The sequence below is a fragment of the Pogona vitticeps genome, chromosome 4 (assembly GCF_051106095.1).
Source record: "Pogona vitticeps strain Pit_001003342236 chromosome 4, PviZW2.1, whole genome shotgun sequence".
Classification (NCBI taxonomy): Eukaryota; Metazoa; Chordata; class Lepidosauria; order Squamata; family Agamidae; genus Pogona; species Pogona vitticeps.
In genome coordinates, this window is record NC_135786.1 from 130,184,574 (window position 1) to 130,203,643 (window position 19,070).

The 19,070-nt window shown below is 41.8% G+C and overlaps 2 protein-coding genes across 8 annotated transcripts in view; both read right to left on the reverse strand.

The window, feature by feature from the left end:
- Positions 1-19,070, reverse strand: part of LOC110082079 (protocadherin beta-16) — a 186,594-nt gene that overhangs the window by 51,709 nt on the left and 115,815 nt on the right. The window contains exon 1 of one of the 7 annotated variants that reach the window (XM_072998378.2): positions 5,870-8,258. The exons of the other annotated variants lie outside the window; for them this stretch is intronic. Within the exon in view, the coding sequence (XP_072854479.2) occupies positions 5,870-8,221 (2,352 nt within the window). The 5' untranslated portion in view covers positions 8,222-8,258. Of the gene's footprint in view, positions 1-5,869; positions 8,259-19,070 lie in introns of those variants that run through there. 7 annotated transcript variants of the gene reach the window in all.
- On the reverse strand, positions 3,897-4,980 carry LOC144588625 (protocadherin beta-16-like). The gene has a single exon (XM_078391730.1). It carries the CDS (start codon positions 4,978-4,980, stop codon positions 3,925-3,927), a length of 1,056 nt encoding a protein of 351 aa, XP_078247856.1. The 3' UTR covers positions 3,897-3,924.

The window sequence follows — 19,070 nt, forward strand, 5'->3', positions numbered from 1 at the left end:
GTTGGGAATGCTGAAGAGAAAGTCAAGTTCAGATCCCTTCTTTGTCAGTAAAAAAAATTACTGGTTTGGTCATTACTTTTTATCCAAATGTAGTGTATCTCATATCTGCTAAAATGGGGTTCAGAGATTCCGTTATAATTGTTAAAAGCCTGCCTGAAGAGATGGGTCTTTAGCTTTTTTCGAAAGGATAACAGGGAAGGAGATTTTTTATTCTATTAAGATTTTTCATCATAATAAATGGTTAAGCATCTATGCTAGAGTGTCACTGGTACCACCCAACCATTGACTGAAACCTTGCTCATAGGATAAGCCAGTGCATAGCCAATGCATAGCCTCTAAACAGCCATTGTTTGTTAAAGATCAAAGTTAAGATAAATATTCAAAATCCATACTTTCTGCATTTCAATTCCTTTGCTCACTAGTTATACCATCATGCCCAAGTCTATGGAAGCTGAGCAAGTCTGTTAATGATAAGACATTCTGGAGGTCATTCATGCATAGAGTTGTCATAAGTCAGAACCTGATAGCACTTCAGCACTCCAACAACTCAAACATGTACAGTCGTGCCCTGCTTTACGATTACCCCGTTTAACGATGAATCCGCTTGATGACGATGTGTTTGTGATCACTTTTGCAATCGCAAAACAATGGGTTGAATGGGGTTTTTCCACTTTGCGATGATCGGTTCCCTGCTTCGGGAACCGATTTTCACTTTACGACAATCAAAAACAGCTGATCGTCGGGTTTCAAAATGGCTGCTGGGTGTACAAAATGTCTCCCCGCTGTGTTTAAGAGCCATTTTTCGCTTTACAGGCACCAGAAAATGGCCGCCCCTATGGAGGATCTTTGCTGGGCTGTGAGTTTTCAGCCCATTGGAATGCATTGAACAGTTTTCAATGCATTTCAATGGGATTTTTTATTTCACTTTACGATGTTTTCACTCTACAGTGATTTCGCTGGATTGAATTAACGTCGTTAAGCGAGGCACCACTGTATACAATAATTTGCCTATTGAGGCAACATTCTATACCTCTGACGAAATCAGATACTCTCTATGAAAGCTTGTGTCAAAGGAAACTCGTAGTTCTTTAAGGTACCACAGCATGTTTTTACTGAAACAGCTTAGAACTGCTTGAAAACTGCTCCTATGTGTAAGAGCTCACAGGATCACATCATAATGCTAAAACAAACAGATGCAGTATTGGTTGTTCAAAAAATATTTTGTCACTTTTTTATCATTGTTGAAACCCCTTTCCACAAAATTCAAGATTTAGTAAACAATGATAAAAGAAAATTAGAATAACGCACTACAATTCCACAAATCCTTTAACCAGTATGGTCATCAACAAGGCTAAAGTGTGATCATTGTAGTACAACCTCCAAACACACTTTTTCAAGTTCTGCATGATATTTCCATGTCAAGCAAAAGCAACAAAATCCATCATATCTTAACTACTATTTTTTAAAATAGCTACAACAGCTTTTTCCATGCTTTGCATGAATACTTTGTTACATTTTCCTTTCCCATGTGTTTCTACAGCTCCCTTCCTTTAGGTACCCTGTTTTTGGTAGCTCTGCGGAAAAGGTCTCAATTGTCTGCAAACATGCTAGGCTTTGTACCAAGATTGCAATATCTACCAAGTAAATTGTGAGAGGATGAGTAACTCTACAACATAAACATGTCAGCAGTAAGTTGGTAGTCATTGCTTATCCATAACTGAAAGGCAATGGCAACTGACCGCACATTCTGCCTCACATCTTGGCTTCTACAAGGGTTACATACATCCTGGCAAGCTAATGGTGAAAACAGGCACAAGGTGACAAGGCTGGATAAAACTCTAGATAAAACATGACCAAATAGGCAATACAGTATGGCAACTGTACTGTACATGTGCTACTGATTCCAGAATTTCCCAATAAATTGGCAAAGAGACTGTACAGTCGGTAAGCAGAGAGAAGTATCCTGACATCAGGGCTTCTGGTACCCTCACACATGACCCAGCATTCTTGCTGAAGCTCAACTGATCTAGTCTTGGTCAGGACCTGGACTGAAGAACACCGTGAATTATGTGCATCCTACCTTGACTGAAGAATGGTGACATATAGATGTTAATTAATTAATAGGTCCTAGGATGAATATTTTCTCTGGAAAAGACAACAATGCTTGGATAGATAGACGGCATCAGGAAATGAGGAAGACCAAATACAAGATGGACTGACTTCAGTGCTTATTAAAGGAAGCCACGGGTCTGGCTTCGTTTACAATAATGAAGAAGGGCATTTGAGGACAGGACATTTTGGAAACTACTTATTCATACATTCGCTGTATGTAGGAGATGATTTGATGAAAGATAACAACAACAGAAACAGAGTAAGTATATACATTTTGAAAAAACTCAAAATCCATTTATGTGGGGTTCAGATGCTCCACTGGACAGCTGCACATCAGCTATTATAAATTTCCTTGACTGAAATTTCATCAGCACCATCTTTTCCCTGTAATTGTTAACATTAGAAACAATCAATGCCTTCAGCTAAAACCTATTTAGAGTTCTCTCACCTGATACTTTGGCTCTTCATCCATAAGCTCTTCAGATTTGTCCTGAGAAACAGAAGATACCCTGTGATTCACAGGAATGTTTGTGTTCCCCACAGAAAAAACAGGGATGAGAGGCCGGAGGAATCGGAACTCGCTGCTTAAGGATCCACCCGTTAAGCAAACATCGTAGCGATAATTCCTGGAAAGGGACCCACTCTGAGAATCTGAACAGGTCTCTGGAATATCAGGTCTGGCAGGAGGGAAGTGGGGAGGTGCAGCCACAAAACATTCCCTGGTGCCTTTCTTATAGATTTTGAAAGCAATGAAAGAAACAAAAGATATTAGAAACAGAGCTGAGACTGCAGCCAGACAGATCACCAAATACATGGTCAAGGTTCCTTCATCTTCATGTACTTGTGGGACGACATCCACCATCTTCATATAAGGGTCAGAAAAACCATCCACAGGAAGGATGTTGAGCATTGCGGTGCTGGTCTGTGGAGGGACCCCATTGTCTTTAACCAGGATGACAAGCCTCTGTTTCCCAGTGTCTCGCTCATTCAATGGTCTCTTGGTTTTCACCTCACCATTCTGGGCTCCTATGCTGAAAAGAGTGGGGTCGGTGGCCTTCAGCAGTTCATAGGAGAGCCAGGAGTTCTGGCCAGAATCTCCATCCACAGCCACCACTTTGGTGACCAGGTAACCAGCCTCTGCTGTCTTGGGAAGCAGCTCATTGCATGGGGATGTGCTGTTCTGAAGGGGGTACAGGAAGAAAGGAGCATTGTCATTTTCATCCAGGATGAAGACTTGGACAATTACTTCTGAGCTCAGTGGAGGATTCCCACCATCTGTTGCCCTTACTGTGACTTGGAAGTCTTTGATCTGTTCATAGTCCAGAGATCGGAGGACATACACATTTCCAGTTTCTGCGTTGACTGAGATGTAAGAGGCCACAGGGTTACCTCCAAGCTTCCCAGGCAAAAGCTGGTAGCTCACTTTGGCATTTTTATCTGTGTCCTGATCAACAGCATGGACTGAACCAATCAGAAGTCCTGGAATATTATTTTCCCATATCATCATTTTATATAAAGGAGTTTGAAATACAGGAGGGTTGTCATTGACATCTGAAATCTGAACATGAATGATTCTTGTGGACGTAAGCCTAGGGGAGCCCCAATCCATAGCTGCAATGGTGATATTATACTCTGTGGCTTTCTCTCTGTCCAGGGGACTTTGGATCACAAGTTGATAATAGTTTTTCTTGCTCGATTTTAATGCAAAGGGCAAGTTCATCTCTGCAGAGCAGGCAGTTCTTCCATTTTCTCCAGAGTCTAGGTCTGAGACACTGAACAGGGCCACCACAGTATCTAGAGGAGCGTCTTCTTCTATGATGCTGGTAAGAGATATAATTGACACTTCTGGGGGGTTGTCATTTTCATCCTCAACTTCCACCAGGACCTTACAGCGTCCAGAAAGACTCCTCCATCTGTTGCTTTGATATTCATATCATAACTGGTTTCTTTTTCATAATCAATTTCTCCCATAATGGTGATTTCTCCAGTATCTTGATTTAAGTGGAATAAACTGTGTATTTTTCCAGACACTCGATGGAAGGAGTAGGTGATCTCAGCATTTGAACCAAAATCTAAATCTCTGGCTTCCACTTTGGAGACCAGAGTACCTTGAGGGCTGTTTTCTTTTAACTTTACTTTATATTCAGATTGTGTGAACTGAGGAGAATTATCATTAATGTCCAGGACATTAACCTTGATTTGAACTGTGCCTGTTCTCCGTGGGGTCCCTCCATCAACAGCCATAAGTGTCAGTCCAAAGTGTGGCTCCTTCTCCCTGTCCAGTGGTTTCTCAAGAATGAGATCCACCAGTTTGCTTCCATCAGGATTGCTTTCCACACCCAGACGGAAATACTCATTTGGACTGAGTGTGTAGTTCTGGATGCTATTTTGTCCCAGGTCTTCATCTTGGGCAGATTCCAGGGAAAATTGTGTATTCATGGGGACATTCTCAGGTATTTCAAGTTCAAACATATTTTTCGGAAAATTGGGAGCATTGTCGTTCACATCTTCTACCTCCATTTCAATACTGTAGAGCTCCAAGGGACTTCGGAGCACAATTTCAGACAGCAGTAAGCAAGGCTCAGCCTGGTCGCACAAAGCTTCTCGGTCCACTTTGTCATTTATCAAAAGGTCTCCAGAGCGGGTATCAAGGCGGAAATACTGCTTATTGCCTTTGGACACTAGTTGGGCTCTGCGAGAAGACAGCTCCTCTGCTCTCAGTTTTAAATCTTTCAGCACATTAGCCACCAGAGACCCACTTTTCTTCTCTTCAGGCACAGAATAACGAATTGAGACACAAAACACTCCAGAAGCAGAGAGAAAGAGCAAAAGATACCAACCTTGTATGTTCCTGAAGCAGGCTTCCATGGCTTATACTTCCTGCCTCCTCCCTCAATTTCTGGTCCAAATATAAAGCTTAATTCATCCAGTGACCATTTCCATTGAACAGTTTCTGCTTTTCTCCTTTCCTTCTTCAAATGGACCTTCTTTATCACAGAAGCAATGCAGCTGTGTGACTTCTGACACTCCTTTGTTCAGTGCTTCCTCTGAATTTTCATCTTCTTTCTCTTCCACCTCTTCTTCCTCGTTCCTCTCCTAAAGAAGGTAGGACGATCTTGTCGTTTCCATGGCTGTGAATGTGCCGAGAACACTTTTCTTCTTAAACAAAAATTCAAAGCTGCAAGTCATATCTTTGCCTCTACTGCCATCGTGTGGCTGAATAATAACAGAAAGTAGAAATGCGCTTTTTATATGTTTGTTTGGTTTGTTCTGAAAATTTTGTTTCTAGGTATGTTTATCATGACCGTCTTTGTCCTCTAACAAATTTCAGCTGGGGATGAATATAAGAAGGGATTACTGGAAAGACTATATATTCCAAACTGAGTTTTTCCCCAAAATGAATATATTGAAAATTATTTTCTACTTTAAAGATTGCAGATTCCTCTCTGCAAGACTAATCTATTACCTTCCTTTTCCGGCTTTTTGGTGACACACGTACTCGCTGAACACATTGACTAAAAGAACAGTCAGCTTCACAAAGGTACAGAAAGACATAATTTGGCCATTCACCAAGTTACTATGTAAAAAATAAACTGATATTCTACTTCATCTGCAAAAACAAGGAAAGCGGAATAAATGGAAATAAAAAACACTCTCTCAGATTCCCTGAAATCTGTTACTTTCAGGCTTACACATTATGGGCACAGTCAGAATACAGTAATATAACCTTAAGAAAGGATTACAACAGCATTCCTACCTGGTTCATATGTTTATTTTCCTCTGTATGGATAGCAAGTTCTTGGGAACCACTTGAATTCCTTGGATTTCCCTGACAGTTGGGAAGATCCATTGAAAAAACAGGAAATAAAGGCCTGAGAAACCTGAACTCACTGTTCAGAGAACCTCCAGCTAAGCACACCTCATAGTTGTAGGCCTGGGAAAGGGTACCAGAATCCATGCGGTTCTCTTGGGTATTGGATCCCGCTGGAAAATTGGGCTCAGAGTTATAGGTTGCCATGAGCTTTCTCTTCTTCTGAATCTTGATGGCAATAAACACTAATACAGAAAAGAGGAAAACGGATGAGATGGCAGCCAAGCATACGATCAAATACAGAGTCAGGGCGTGATCTTCCTTCTGTGTTGCTTCCTCCTTGGGGATCTCTGCAATTTGCAGGTAAGGGTCAGAGAAGCCCTCCACCAGAAGAATCCTGAGTGTCGCGGAGGTGGACTGGGGAGGATGCCCATTATCTCTGACAACCACAATAAGGTTCTGCTTCATGGCATCTCGTTTATTAACTGGCCTCAAGGTTTTCACTTCCCCATTGTGGGCCCCAACAGTGAAGAGACCTGGTTCCGTGGCCTTCAGAAGCTGATAAGACAGCCAAGAGTTCTGGCCAGAGTCTCTGTCCACGGCCACCACTTTAGTGACCAGGTAGCCAGCTTCTGCCCCTCTGGGAACCAGGTCGCTGGAAGGGGAGGTGCTGTTCTGAAGAGGGTAGAGGAGGAAGGGGGCATTGTCATTCTCATCCATTATATGAATTTGGACAGTAACGTCCGAGCTCAGTGGAGGTGAACCTTTATCCACAGCTTGGATGGTCACATGGAAATCTTTTATGTCCTCATAATCCATAGATCGGATGGCATAGAGGCTTCCACTTTCAGAATTAATGGAGATGTAAGAGGATGCAGGGCCATCTTTGATCTTCCCAGGCAACAAGGAGTAGATCACTTTGGCATTCTGCTCTGTGTCCAGATCCACGGCGTGAACTGAGCCAATGAGAAGACCTGGAATATTGTTCTCCCACAGCTGCATGTCATAGAAAGGCCTCTCAAATTCTGGGGGATTGTCGTTGATATCAGTGAGCTGGATGGTAATAATCCTTCTTGAAGTGAGCTGGGGAGAGCCTCTGTCTGTGGCGGTGATGGTGATGTTATAACCAGAAACCTTTTCTCTATCCAGAGGCCATTGGGTCTCTAGCTGGTAATAACTGTTCTCACTGGCCTTTAGCACAAAGGGCAGATCTGTTTCAGAGGTGCAAGTGGTTCTACCGTTGTCTCCAGAGTCCTGGTCTGTGACGCTGAAGAGAGCCACCACGGTGCCTGGAAGAGAGTCCTCTGGCAAGGGACTGGTGATGGATGTTATGGTCACCTCCGGGGCATTGTCGTTCTCATCTACAACCTCCACAATGACTTTGCAATACGCAGAGAGCCCTCCTCCATCTGTGGCTCTGATATTCATCTCGTAGTTATTTTTTTCCTCATAGTTAATTTCCCCTACGACTGTAAGTTCTCCTGTCTGGCTGTCTAACTTAAATGATCTCAGGACATTTTCCTGTGCTTGACTGAAGGAATAAGTGACTTGAGCATAAGAACCAAAATCATTATCCCTGGCTTCAGTTTTCATGACCACTGTGCCTGGCAAGCTGTTTTCCATTAGTTTCACTCTGTAAACAGATTGTTCAAATTGAGGCACGTTATCGTTAGCATCCAGAACATCAATTATTATTTGCGTTGTTCCAGTTCTTTGAGGGATCCCTCCATCCACAGCTGACAAAATGAGGGTAATCTGTGGATTCAACTCACGGTCTAATGCTTTCTCCAGCACAAGTTCTGCAGATCTGCTGCCATCACTGCTGCTTTGCATGTCCAACCTGAAATGTTCATTAGGACTAATTGTGTAATTCTGAACAGTATTTTCTCCTTTGTCTGAGTCCTCAGCAGTTTCCAGAGGAAACCGTGTATTTGTTGGAATCTGTTCAGATATTTCAAAAACAATTTGACTGCTGGAGAATTTGGGAGGGTTATCATTGATGTCCTCTATTTGGACTTTGATTCTGTGCAGCTCCAGTGGATTTTGCAATATGATTTCAAAAAGCAGAAAGCAAGGGTCCTTCTGACCACACAGAACCTCTCGGTCTATTTTCTCCTTCAATACCACATTCCCAGTATGAGGATCGAGCTGGAAATATTGCTTAGATCCTTTAGACACCAGCCTGGCTTTCCGATCAGACAGCTCTTTTGCATCCACTTTCAAATCTTGTAGCACATTAGCCACCAGAGACCCACTTCTCTTTTCCTCAGGCACTGAATACAGGATAGACTCACACATTGCTACACATGCAGAGAAATAAAGGAGAAAAACCAAAACTTGCCTGCTGTCAAGCTGAGTTTCCATTTTTCCAGCCTCCTTCAAGTCAGATCCGAAAGTGCTCTATGATTATTTCTAAAGCAACGACTGGAGCTGGTTTTTCACTGCAAAATGTCCAAGGCAAATCTTTGCATTTTCCTTTATTTATGTTTTGTACTGATGGTTATGGAGGCCTTTTCTCCTGAATGCTTCTTAAAAATTTGCTTGGGTGGAAGGTCTGCTGCCTTTTAGGTTGAGATTCCTTTGTCTGATTAACCCTTTCAGATTTCCAAGACTGAACCGGATCTCTGATCTATTATTTGTGGTGCAATAGCACCACCTTGTGCTTGCCATATAGAACAATGTCCGTAGAGTACCATTTGCAACACATGTAGAAAAATGTTCTGTAGTAAAGGCTCGCAGTAATTGCATAAAATACATTCTCTCAAATGTTATACATGAATAAACACAGATACTACCATATAGTTGAAGCCTCCTTTTTAAAAATTATAACAGGAGAGGTAAAGAAATCCTGCCTATGTCTTATTTATAGTGAAAGAGGCTGTCTTGTTAGGGTGAGATGGTTTATTGAGGATTTTCAAGCCCTGCTAAAGATTTTACCTCGGGAATGAGAGGAAGACACCAAATGCTTTCCCTTACCTCCTCCTTTCATCATTGCCCATTTCTACAAATTATCTCAATGCTCTTTTCATTTTCTGACATTGAGAACGTGCATACATAAACCGCCAAAGTGTGGGCTGAATGCTCATGAAAGTTTCAAAAAGCACATAATTCTAATTTTTAAAAGTCCATGAAACAAGGCATCCATTTCTGCTGTTTTAGCTTTTGTGTAACTGCTGAAACCTGCAAAAAAATCACCCTTGATAATGCTCAAATTCTTTCCAGGGTTGCCTTTCCTACAGAAAACCTTGCTCTCCCACAGTGAGGAGGGGGGGGGAGTTTGTTTCTTCTCATTTCACACACAAGGATGAATCTGGTCACGATTTGAACCCCTGTGCAGTTGAGTGACATTAACATCTCAATTTCGTGTGATATTTCTTTAGGAAGAAGGCCTAGCATGAGTTGGCCTAGTGAATTACATGGAAGCAGTGGCTTTAGTCTGAGAGAAGCTTCTATGACTGGTTGGTCTGCATATTCTTCTTGGAGAAGAAAATCCCTGAGCCTAAAAGGTCCAGTAACATGGAAGAATTCTTAGTAAAACTGCACTTGGCTTTGTTAGTTCTTATTCAAGTATACACTGAACCCCAAAGATCCAAAAACATTTTTTAAAAAAAGAACTTCTTTCACATATTGGCAGTACCATCAACTCAGTTTATCAAGATGTCATCATTAAGAGCTTTGTGACTGACAAGGCTCACCCTATTGAAACATGACTTGCAGGCCACACAATGCATGTTAGATCACTGATACATATGCCCAGCATCTCATATTTAGTAAACATGTAAAAGAGCAACTGATCTGGAAATATATTCCAGAAATTACAAATCTGCAATCTCCAGGAAAAAAACCCAATCAAGTTGCAAAGCACTTTTTAAAAGAAAATTTCATCATATCAGATTTTTCATTTACTGCATCTAATCCAAGAACATTGGAAAGAAGAGGAAACATCTGGATACAGGACTTGATACTCTGCATCACTCACCTACAGTCATCCACAGTAAATGCCACCTCTTAGAACATCCCATTCTCTCTGTTCTGTCAGCTTCCTCACTGGCTATCGCAGTGCTGTCTGATTTTGCTTTAAGGTTTCAGTATCTTTGCTGTATTTATTTCCCAAATAAATATGCGGTTCAGGTTATGACGAACTGACCAGATGGACCAGGACTGTGGGGCACCTCACCACAGAATTTCAAGAGGGCATTCTCCCCCTCTTAGCTATGATCCATCACTGCCTCCAGATGTCATGGGATAGCAACTCCAAAGAACCCTAGCCAGTATACCCAGGGCAGAGGGATGAAGACAGTCCAACAACATCTGGGGAGCCACATTTTTCTCCCTCCTAGGTTAAGGGATTTTCATTTGGGGGGGGGGGAATCCAGAACAAACCTGACTGCTATTTCATGGTTTAAAATAAGTGTGTGGTTAGGGTATTTCTGTATGAGTTTACACTTCCCCCATACATTCTAGAAATAATTGAAAGAATATTTTTTTATTTTCCAAGCTATGGATTAGTGAAACAGTTCAGCATCACACAAAAACCATCACTCTCTTGTCTTCCCTCCTTCCCACCTCACTCTCAATAGCAGTAGAGACAGAAAGCAAGCTCTGGGCTCTGCATTCAACTGTCGGGCCCCTAGGAGCTGCTCTCCACATCTCCAAGTAAGAAACATTATGGCAAGAGATGGGTCAAGCTGCTTCCTCTGCAGGGAGTTTGTTTCCTTCTCTCTGCTAGAAAGAACATTTTCACTCCAGCTGGTGTCAGGGGGTTGAACCAAAGGGAAATATGTTTGGGGCCCATCCATCACACAGAAATTTATGGACTACTGGATTGTGTGTGGTCTGGATTGTGTGAGGTTTTGGGAAAAGAGTGTGTGTGTAGTATTACTACACTCTCCTTCACGCTGTCTTGAGAGTCACTTGTTTGAAAGCTGAGGTACAAATCTTCAAAAAAACCTGCCATTCTTTATCAGGGTTAACATTTTGTCAAAAGTTTTTCCTTTCCCTTTCAAATTTGCCATGCCCCATTCTTGCCGCTTCCATGTCTTTCTGCTACTGCTAGAGGAAAATTAGAGTTTCTCACAGCTGTATCTAGTTGATAGCAGAGCATTTAAAACACATAAAACATTGGGGAAATTCCCCACCAGGTCTCCTGAATTCCTCATCCGCGCATTCAAGTCCCCTCCCTCAGTGTCCTTTTAATTGTCCTTGAGCCTCAGGTTTCCTTTGTGGAAAACTCAATTCAGATATAGGGCTTGTCAACATGTTTGCAATTAGAGGAATAGGGTTGCTCAAGGTTGGCTAGAGGTCCGGTATGCCATTTCATGATATCCTTCCATCCAAATTGACCCTATTTGGCCTGCCTTCCTGTTTAAAAAAAACATAGAAAACAACAACCAAAAAGATCCCCCTTCTTGCTATTCCTCTTTCTTTCTACTTCTGGGAGGAAGTTTTCAAGTTGTTTTTATTTTTTTCTAAGTGATATAGTGCATCAGCACTGTCTTAATAGATATATGCTTCATTTGTTCCTCCAGAAAACAGCAGGGAAGTATTTAATTTCCGAGTATTGTGAAGTGGCTTTGTTGTCTTCTTTAGCCACTTACAAATATTTGGAAATTGAAACCAGCTGGCAAATCAAAGGCAGGAAACTTTGCTTTGTTCACTTCCAGTGACCACACAAGGTGGAAACAAACCAAAACAGGGCAATCCTATCCTCACATAAAAAACAGTAGCCCCTGACAGGGATGCAGAGAGATGTGGGTAGGAACACTCTGGGGATGGGATAGTTTGCTCTAGCAATTATGTAATCTGATCATCAGAAAAAGGAGGGAACCAGTCAATCCCTGCAGCAGACCAAACAGCAAGGGAAATTAGAATACTTAGCTTTTAAAAGGTTTGTGTTAAAATACATGCATTTCAGGATTTTATTGTTTCCTTCATTGTCCTATAACTCTTTTCACACAAAATGTTAGCATTTAAAACATTACCACAGAGAGGAAATTGACTACAATTAAAAATTCTTTATTATTTCTTAATTTTGGAAAGTTTGCATTCCCTTTTCTTTCACTTTTAGATAATACTTAGTAGAGAAGAAATGAAAGATTTTAAATACTATTGTTCTATCATAAATCAAAAGGGAGACCCTGGCCAAGGAATCAGAAGAACACTTGGACTACGAAGAGCAACCAGAAAAGATCCTCATGTTTAAGAATGTGTCAGTGGAGACAGAGTACAATCATCCATACTATGGTATTCCCAGTTACAATTCATGCATACGAAAGCTAGGCAATGAAGATAGGCTCTTTGAATAAGAGCTTTATAGACATTATGGATATAAAGAAACAACAGGTTCTAGATCAAATCAAATGCAAGCATGAACTGCCAGTAGAAGCTAAAATGATCACACTCAGGCTATCATGTCTTTGAGACATCATGAGAAGACAACTCACTGGAAAATAAAATAATGCTAGGAAAAATGGAAGGCAATAGGAAAAAAGACCTAACATGAGATTGATTGACTCAATAAAGGGAGAGTGTAAGACAGGAACTAGGCAGTTAATGACAGGTCCTTTAAGATATGATTAATTCAGGTGGATAATTTATGGAGGCAAGGGAAGGTCCAGTGATGGGAAGACAAAATAAGACCCAAAGAGAAGATAAGGAAACAGAAAAACAGCCAACAATAAAGATGGTGGTGCAGAGGATGCATTTCTCAAATAGAAAGGATTCCACCATTATATAACTGTGTCTTCTTTTCTATCCCAAGGACGTATACATGTCTATTGACAAGGTGTTTCCCCACATTTCTCTTGCAGGCCAACTGGTTAGGTGCACGGTGGGCAAAACGCTTCTGGCAATGCAGCTTATATTTCCTCTTCATTGTGTGCCAGGATGACAGGGAGAATGAATCATATCTAAATATGTATGCACATATCAATGTATGTGGGGCATGAGGGTATGAGTATATTGTATGTTTCAGTCACCTGAACCAAATCCAGTACTGGATGCATAACCTGAATGTACTTCCTATTCTAGGCCGGTGAAGCCCTATTCCCAAAACATAAATAACAAAACAGCCAGAAAGTATAATGCAAGTAGGTTAAAAAAGAAAAAAAGAAAAAGAAATATTAGACTTGACAGACCTGATCTGATTTCCCTGATATACAGAACAATAATCATCTTACCTGTTCTGTTGATTTATTGCCATCTAAATGGTCATGAAGGTCTTGGGAACCTGAAGAGGTCTTGGGGTTCACAGGGACAATTGGTTCCCCCACAGAAAAAACAGGAATGAGAGGCCGGAGGAATCGGAACTCGCTGCTTAAGGATCCACCCGTTAAACAAACATCATACTGATAATTCCTGGAAAGGGACCCAGTCTGAGAATCTGAACAGGTCTCTGGAATATCAGGTCTGGCAGGAGGGATATGAGGAGGTGCAGCAATGAAACATTCCCTGGTGCCTTTCTTATAGATTTTGATAACAACAAAAGAAACAACAGATATCAGAAACAGAGCTGAGACTGCAGCCAGACAGATCACCAAATACATGGTCAAGGTTTCCTCCTCTCCTTCTGGATCCTGTTGCCTGACATCAACCATCTTCATATAAGGATCAGAAAAGCCATCCACTGGAAGAATATTGAGCGTTGTAGTGCTGGTCTGTGGAGGGACCCCATTGTCTCGGACCAGGATGATAAGCCTCTGTTTGCTTGTGTCTCGCTCATTCAACGGTCTCTTGGTTTTCACCTCTCCATTCTGGGCTCCTATGCTGAAAAGAGTGGGGTCAGTAGCTTTCAGCAGTTCATAGGAGAGCCACGAGTTCTGGCCAGAATCCCCATCCACGGCCACCACTTTGGTCACCAAGTAATCAGCCTCCGCAGTCTTGGGAAGCAGCTCATTGCAGGGGGCTGTGCTGTTCTGAAGGGGGTACAGGAAGAAGGGAGCATTGTCATTTTCATCCATGACAAAGACTCGGACAATTACTTCTGAGCTCAGTGGAGGATTCCCACCATCCGTTGCCCTTACTGTGACTTGGAAGTCTTTGATCTGTTCATAGTCCAGAGATCGGAGGACATACACATTTCCAGTTTCTGAGTTGACAGAGATGTAAGAGGCCACAGGGTTACCCCCAAGCTTCCCAGGCAAAAGCTGGTAGCTCACTTTCGCATTCTTTTCTGTGTCCCGATCAACAGCATGGATTGAGCCAATCAGCAGGCCTGGAATATTATTTTCCCATATCTGCATTTCGTATAAAGTCTTTTCAAATACAGGAAGATTGTCATTGACATCTGAGATTTGAACATTAATTATTCTTGTGGATGTGAGCCGAGGGGAGCCCCTGTCTGTGGCGGTGATGGTGATATTGTACTCTGTGACTTTCTCTCTGTCCAGGGGACTCTGGATCACAAGCTGGTAAAAATTATCCGTGGTACTCTTTATAACGAAGGGCAAATTCATGTCTACAGAGCAGAGCGTTCTTCCATTGTCTCCTGAGTCTCTGTCCATAACATTAAAGAGGGCAACAAGCATCTCCAGGGGAGAATCCTCAGGCAAAGGACTATTGACAGAAATGACAGAAACTTCTGGAGCATTGTCATTCACATCCTCAATCTCCACCAGAACCTTGCAGTGCCCAGAAAGTCCTCCACCATCTGTTGCTTTGATATTCATGTCATAACTGGTTTCTTTTTCATAATCGGTTTCTCCCAAAACAGTGACTGCCCCAGTCATTTCATTTAAATGAAACAAATTATATATTTTTGCAGACGGTCGATGAAAGATGTAAGTGATTTCTGCATTAGAACCAAAGTCCATATCTAAGGCTTCCACTCTGAGAATCAGAGTATCCCGAGGGGTGTTTTCTTTTATCTTTACCTTATACTCTGACTGACTAAACTGAGGAGAATTATCATTGTTGTCCAGGACATTAACCTTGATTTGAATGGTGCCAGTTCTCTGTGGCAGCCCTCCATCAACAGCCATAAGAGTCAATGCAAAGTGTGGCTCTTTCTCTCTGTCCAGTGATTTCTGCAGAACGAGTTCTACATATTTGCTTCCCTCTGTGTTGCTTTCCACCCCCAGATGGAAATACTCATTGGCACTGAGTGTGTAGTTCTGTATGCTGTTTTGTCCCAGGTCTTCATCTTGGGCAGACTCCAAGGGGAATCTCGTATTTGGGGGAACATGCTCAGGAATTTCCAACAAAAATTCATTTTTAGAAAAACTGGGTGCATTGTCATTTACATCTTCTATCTCCATGTCAATACTGTAGATTTTCAAGGGTGTTTGCAGCACAATTTGAGACTGTAGTAAGCAAGGTTCAGTCTGTCCACACAAAGCTTCCCTGTCTATTTTGTCATGTATTAACAGATCCCCAGAGTGGATATCAAGGTGGAAGTACTGCTTATTGCCTTTGGACACTAGCTGGGCTCTGCGAGCCGAAAGCTCCCCTGATTTCAGTTTTAAATCTTTCAGCACATTAGCCACTAGAGACCCACTTTTCTTCTCTTCAGGAACAGTGTAATGAATTGATACACAGAACACTCTAGAAACAGAGAGAAAGAGCAAAAGATACAGACCTTGTGTGTTCTTGAAGCAGGCGTCCATAGCTCACAACTATGTCCTCTTCAATTGGTGGCCCAAATACAAAGCTTTTAATTCTCACAGTGCTGCTGAGGGAGAAATTGTTCTTCTTTGAGACCTTTGCCGCGCTAATGCTTTCTTTTTAAGTCAGATGCCTTCTGTATACAGAGCTGCTATGAGCTCCCTGTGAATTTCCAACAGACTAAAATTCTGACTTGCAAGTCATGTGCTTGCCTATACTCCCACCATGTGGCTGAAAGAGGAAACAGTCACTAGTATTACATACTTCTTTCTGAATAGCAATTATTGGGAATGTGTATTCCTCATCTGGTCGTAATTTTGTGCACAGTAAGTTTAACAAAAAAGGAATCAATGTGTTCTGCTAATCCATTTGTAATAGCCAGCAAATTATAGGAATATTCATGAAAACATGGTGACTTAGATGAGCTTGACTGATAAAGCAGGTGAGTGCTTCTTGTTGTAGTCTCTCTGTGCTTTTAAAAAAGTTTGATACAATGAAGATCCCACTAAAAGGGAATCTGAAGTGTGTTGGTCAGAATACCTGCCTCTGGGTTCTACATGCATCCTGCGCCCTTTCTCACAACAGGCCTTCCCTCTGGTTATTTTAGGCTGATTTCTAACGTGAGAAGAAACTGGTTTTACCACAAGTAATGCTAACAGCACAGGTGCTTTCATAAAAGAAGATGCATTACAATATGAGGTTTTAAGGAAAATACTACTTATTTGGGGCCTTCAGAATATAGTTCAGAAAAACCGCCATGTGTACATTAAGGGCAAGAAGGAATGTTCTTTTGAAATCTTTAAATGTTTTTTTGAGTCATAATTGTTGTGGTTGCTGGGCTGCAGATTCATCTCTAGCTGAAGATTACTAAAGTCTGGGGGCAATACTTCCATACTAGTAGCCTCTGGGTTTTAATAGTTCTGACCCATGCTGGGGAGACTGTTCCTCCTCATGCTGCGGTAAATAAGGCATAGCTTGCGTAGGAGCCATACAAGGCTTTGGGGTTCAGTAAATGTATGATCTTACTTGCTCTGAAAGAAACAGGTGTGCCTCAATACTTGATTCTCCTGATGCATAACCTATATTACGAACAAGAAGCTACTGTTAGAACACGATATGATGAAACAGAATGGATTCTCATTGTGTCAGAGAAGTGTGAATTTTACCTCCATGGCTGTACACAGAAGATATCACATGGAAATCTGGGCTAGATTCAGATGAAGGAGGAGTGAAAATTGGTGGGAGAAACATCAATAATTTAAGATGAGTGCAAATGACACCATATTTCTTGCAGAAACTGGCCATGATTTGCTAACAACTCCTGAGGAAAACGAGAGGAGAAAGTTCAAGAACAGGACTTCATTTGAATATTAAGTAGTTACAAATCGTGACTCAAGAAGAGCTACATAACTTTAATGCTAACAATGAAGAAATTAAAATTGTTAAAGGTTTTGTAAACCTCAGTTCAATTGTCTTTTCAAATGAAGACTGTAAGCAAGAAATGAGAAGATTGAGAGTTGGAAGGGTTCTACAAAGGAGCTAGAAAAGATAATCATGTATAAGGATGTGTCACTGAAGACCAAAGCCAAGATCATCCACGTGACTGTATTCCAAGTTACCACTGTCTGGATATAGTTGTTTAGTTATGTGGCTGAGGAGTCAGAGGTTGGGAGTTTTATTCTACATTGTGCTTCCTGTGAATAGAGTCAGCCTGTGTGGCCTTGGGCAAGCTGCACAGACCCAGAGCACCACTGGAAGAATGGAATGATAGTTCACTTCTGTATACTTTCTACTTAGAAACCCTAAAAAAGGGTCTCCATGTCAGAACTGATTTGACCTGGCATATGATTATTATTCAGTTACCATCAGAAGGCATGAAAGTTGGATTGTAACAGAAGCAGAGAGAGAAAAATAGTCAATTTGTTTGTAATATGATGCTGGAAGAGTGTTTTGCAGATACTAAACCACAACCCAGAAGTCTTCAAAGTGCAACTGCACCCTTAGTCTGTGAAATGTATAACACGATACAGATAGAACAAAAATATTTTTGGGACTACAACTTCCCGGATGCTCCAGCCAGCAATACCAGTTGACTAATATGTCAGAGGACAACAAATATATACTGATAATTCATTTGGGTTGAGATGTGTATGGGATGTAAATGCATTTACATGTTCATGAATGTGTATTACCAAAATCTCCACCTATTACAGTCTGGAAAGGGCCACCAAAGATTCTGAGACACTGTGGTCAGGCAGGCTATGTCTAACTTTGAATGAACTTGGTTACATTCATGCCTATGTGTAATCTTCCCTCTAACTGATGCCATGATGAACCCTTTCCCAGTTACCCACTGTTAAAGGAACGATAAGCATTTTGGAGGGAACAACAAAAGGGACTGAATCAAGGCAGTGCCATTGACCCCAAACAGTGATATAGAGAAATGTATCAAATAACTGAAAAAATGGACTTGGGGAAAAGCTGAATAGAAAACCAGCCCAACTTAGCATAATATGTCGTTGTTGTTCACTCGTTAAGTCATGTCCGACTCTTCATGACCCCATGGACCAGAATACACCCGCCCCTCCTGTCATCCAGTGGTTCCCAGAGTTTGGTCAAATTCATGTTGGCAGCTTCAGTGACACTGTCCAACCATCTCGTCCACTGCCGTCCCCTTCTCCTCTTGCCTTCACACTTTCCCAACATCAGGGTCTTTTCCAGGGAGCCTTCAATTCTCATGAGTTGGCCAAAGTATTGGCGCCTCAGCTTCAGAAGCTGTCCTTCCAGTGAGCACTTTGGGTTGATTTCCTTCAGAATGGATAGGTTTGATCTCCTTGCAGTCCAGGGGACTCTCAAGAGTCTCCTCCAGCACCACAATTCAAAAGCATCAATTCTTTGGCGTTCAGCCTTCTTTATGGTCCAGCTCTCACTTTCATACATCGCTACTGGAAAAACCATAGCTTTGACTATGCGGACCTTTGTTGGCAGGGTGATGTCTCTGCTGTTTAAGATGTTGTCTAGGTTTGTCATTGCTTTCCTCCCAAGAAGCAGGTGTCTTTTAATTTCATGGCTGTTGTCACCATCTGCAGTGATCACAAATCCCAAGAAAGTAAAATCAGTCACTGCCTCCATATCTTCCCCTTCTACAGTGGTGCCTCATTAGACGATGATAACCCGTTCCACTGAAATCGCTGTTTAGCGAAATCATTGTCTAGCGAAAAGCATTTCCCCATTGGAATGCATTGAAACCTGTTTAATGCGTTTCAATGGGGAAGAATCGTCGTTGTCTAGCGAAGTTCGGCCACAGGAAAGCCACTTTGCGAACCGCCGATCAGCTGTTTAAATCGCTGTCTTGCGAAGATTAACTCCCGAAAACACCTGTTTGCGAGCGCGGAGGGAGCTGTCAAAATTGCTGTCTAGTGAAAATTGGTTTGCGAAGCAGGGACCAAACATTGTCCAGCAAAATTCCCCCATAGGAATCACTGTTTTGCGAATCGCTATAGCGATCGCAAAACGTCAATGTCTAGCGAAAAAACTGTCATGTGGG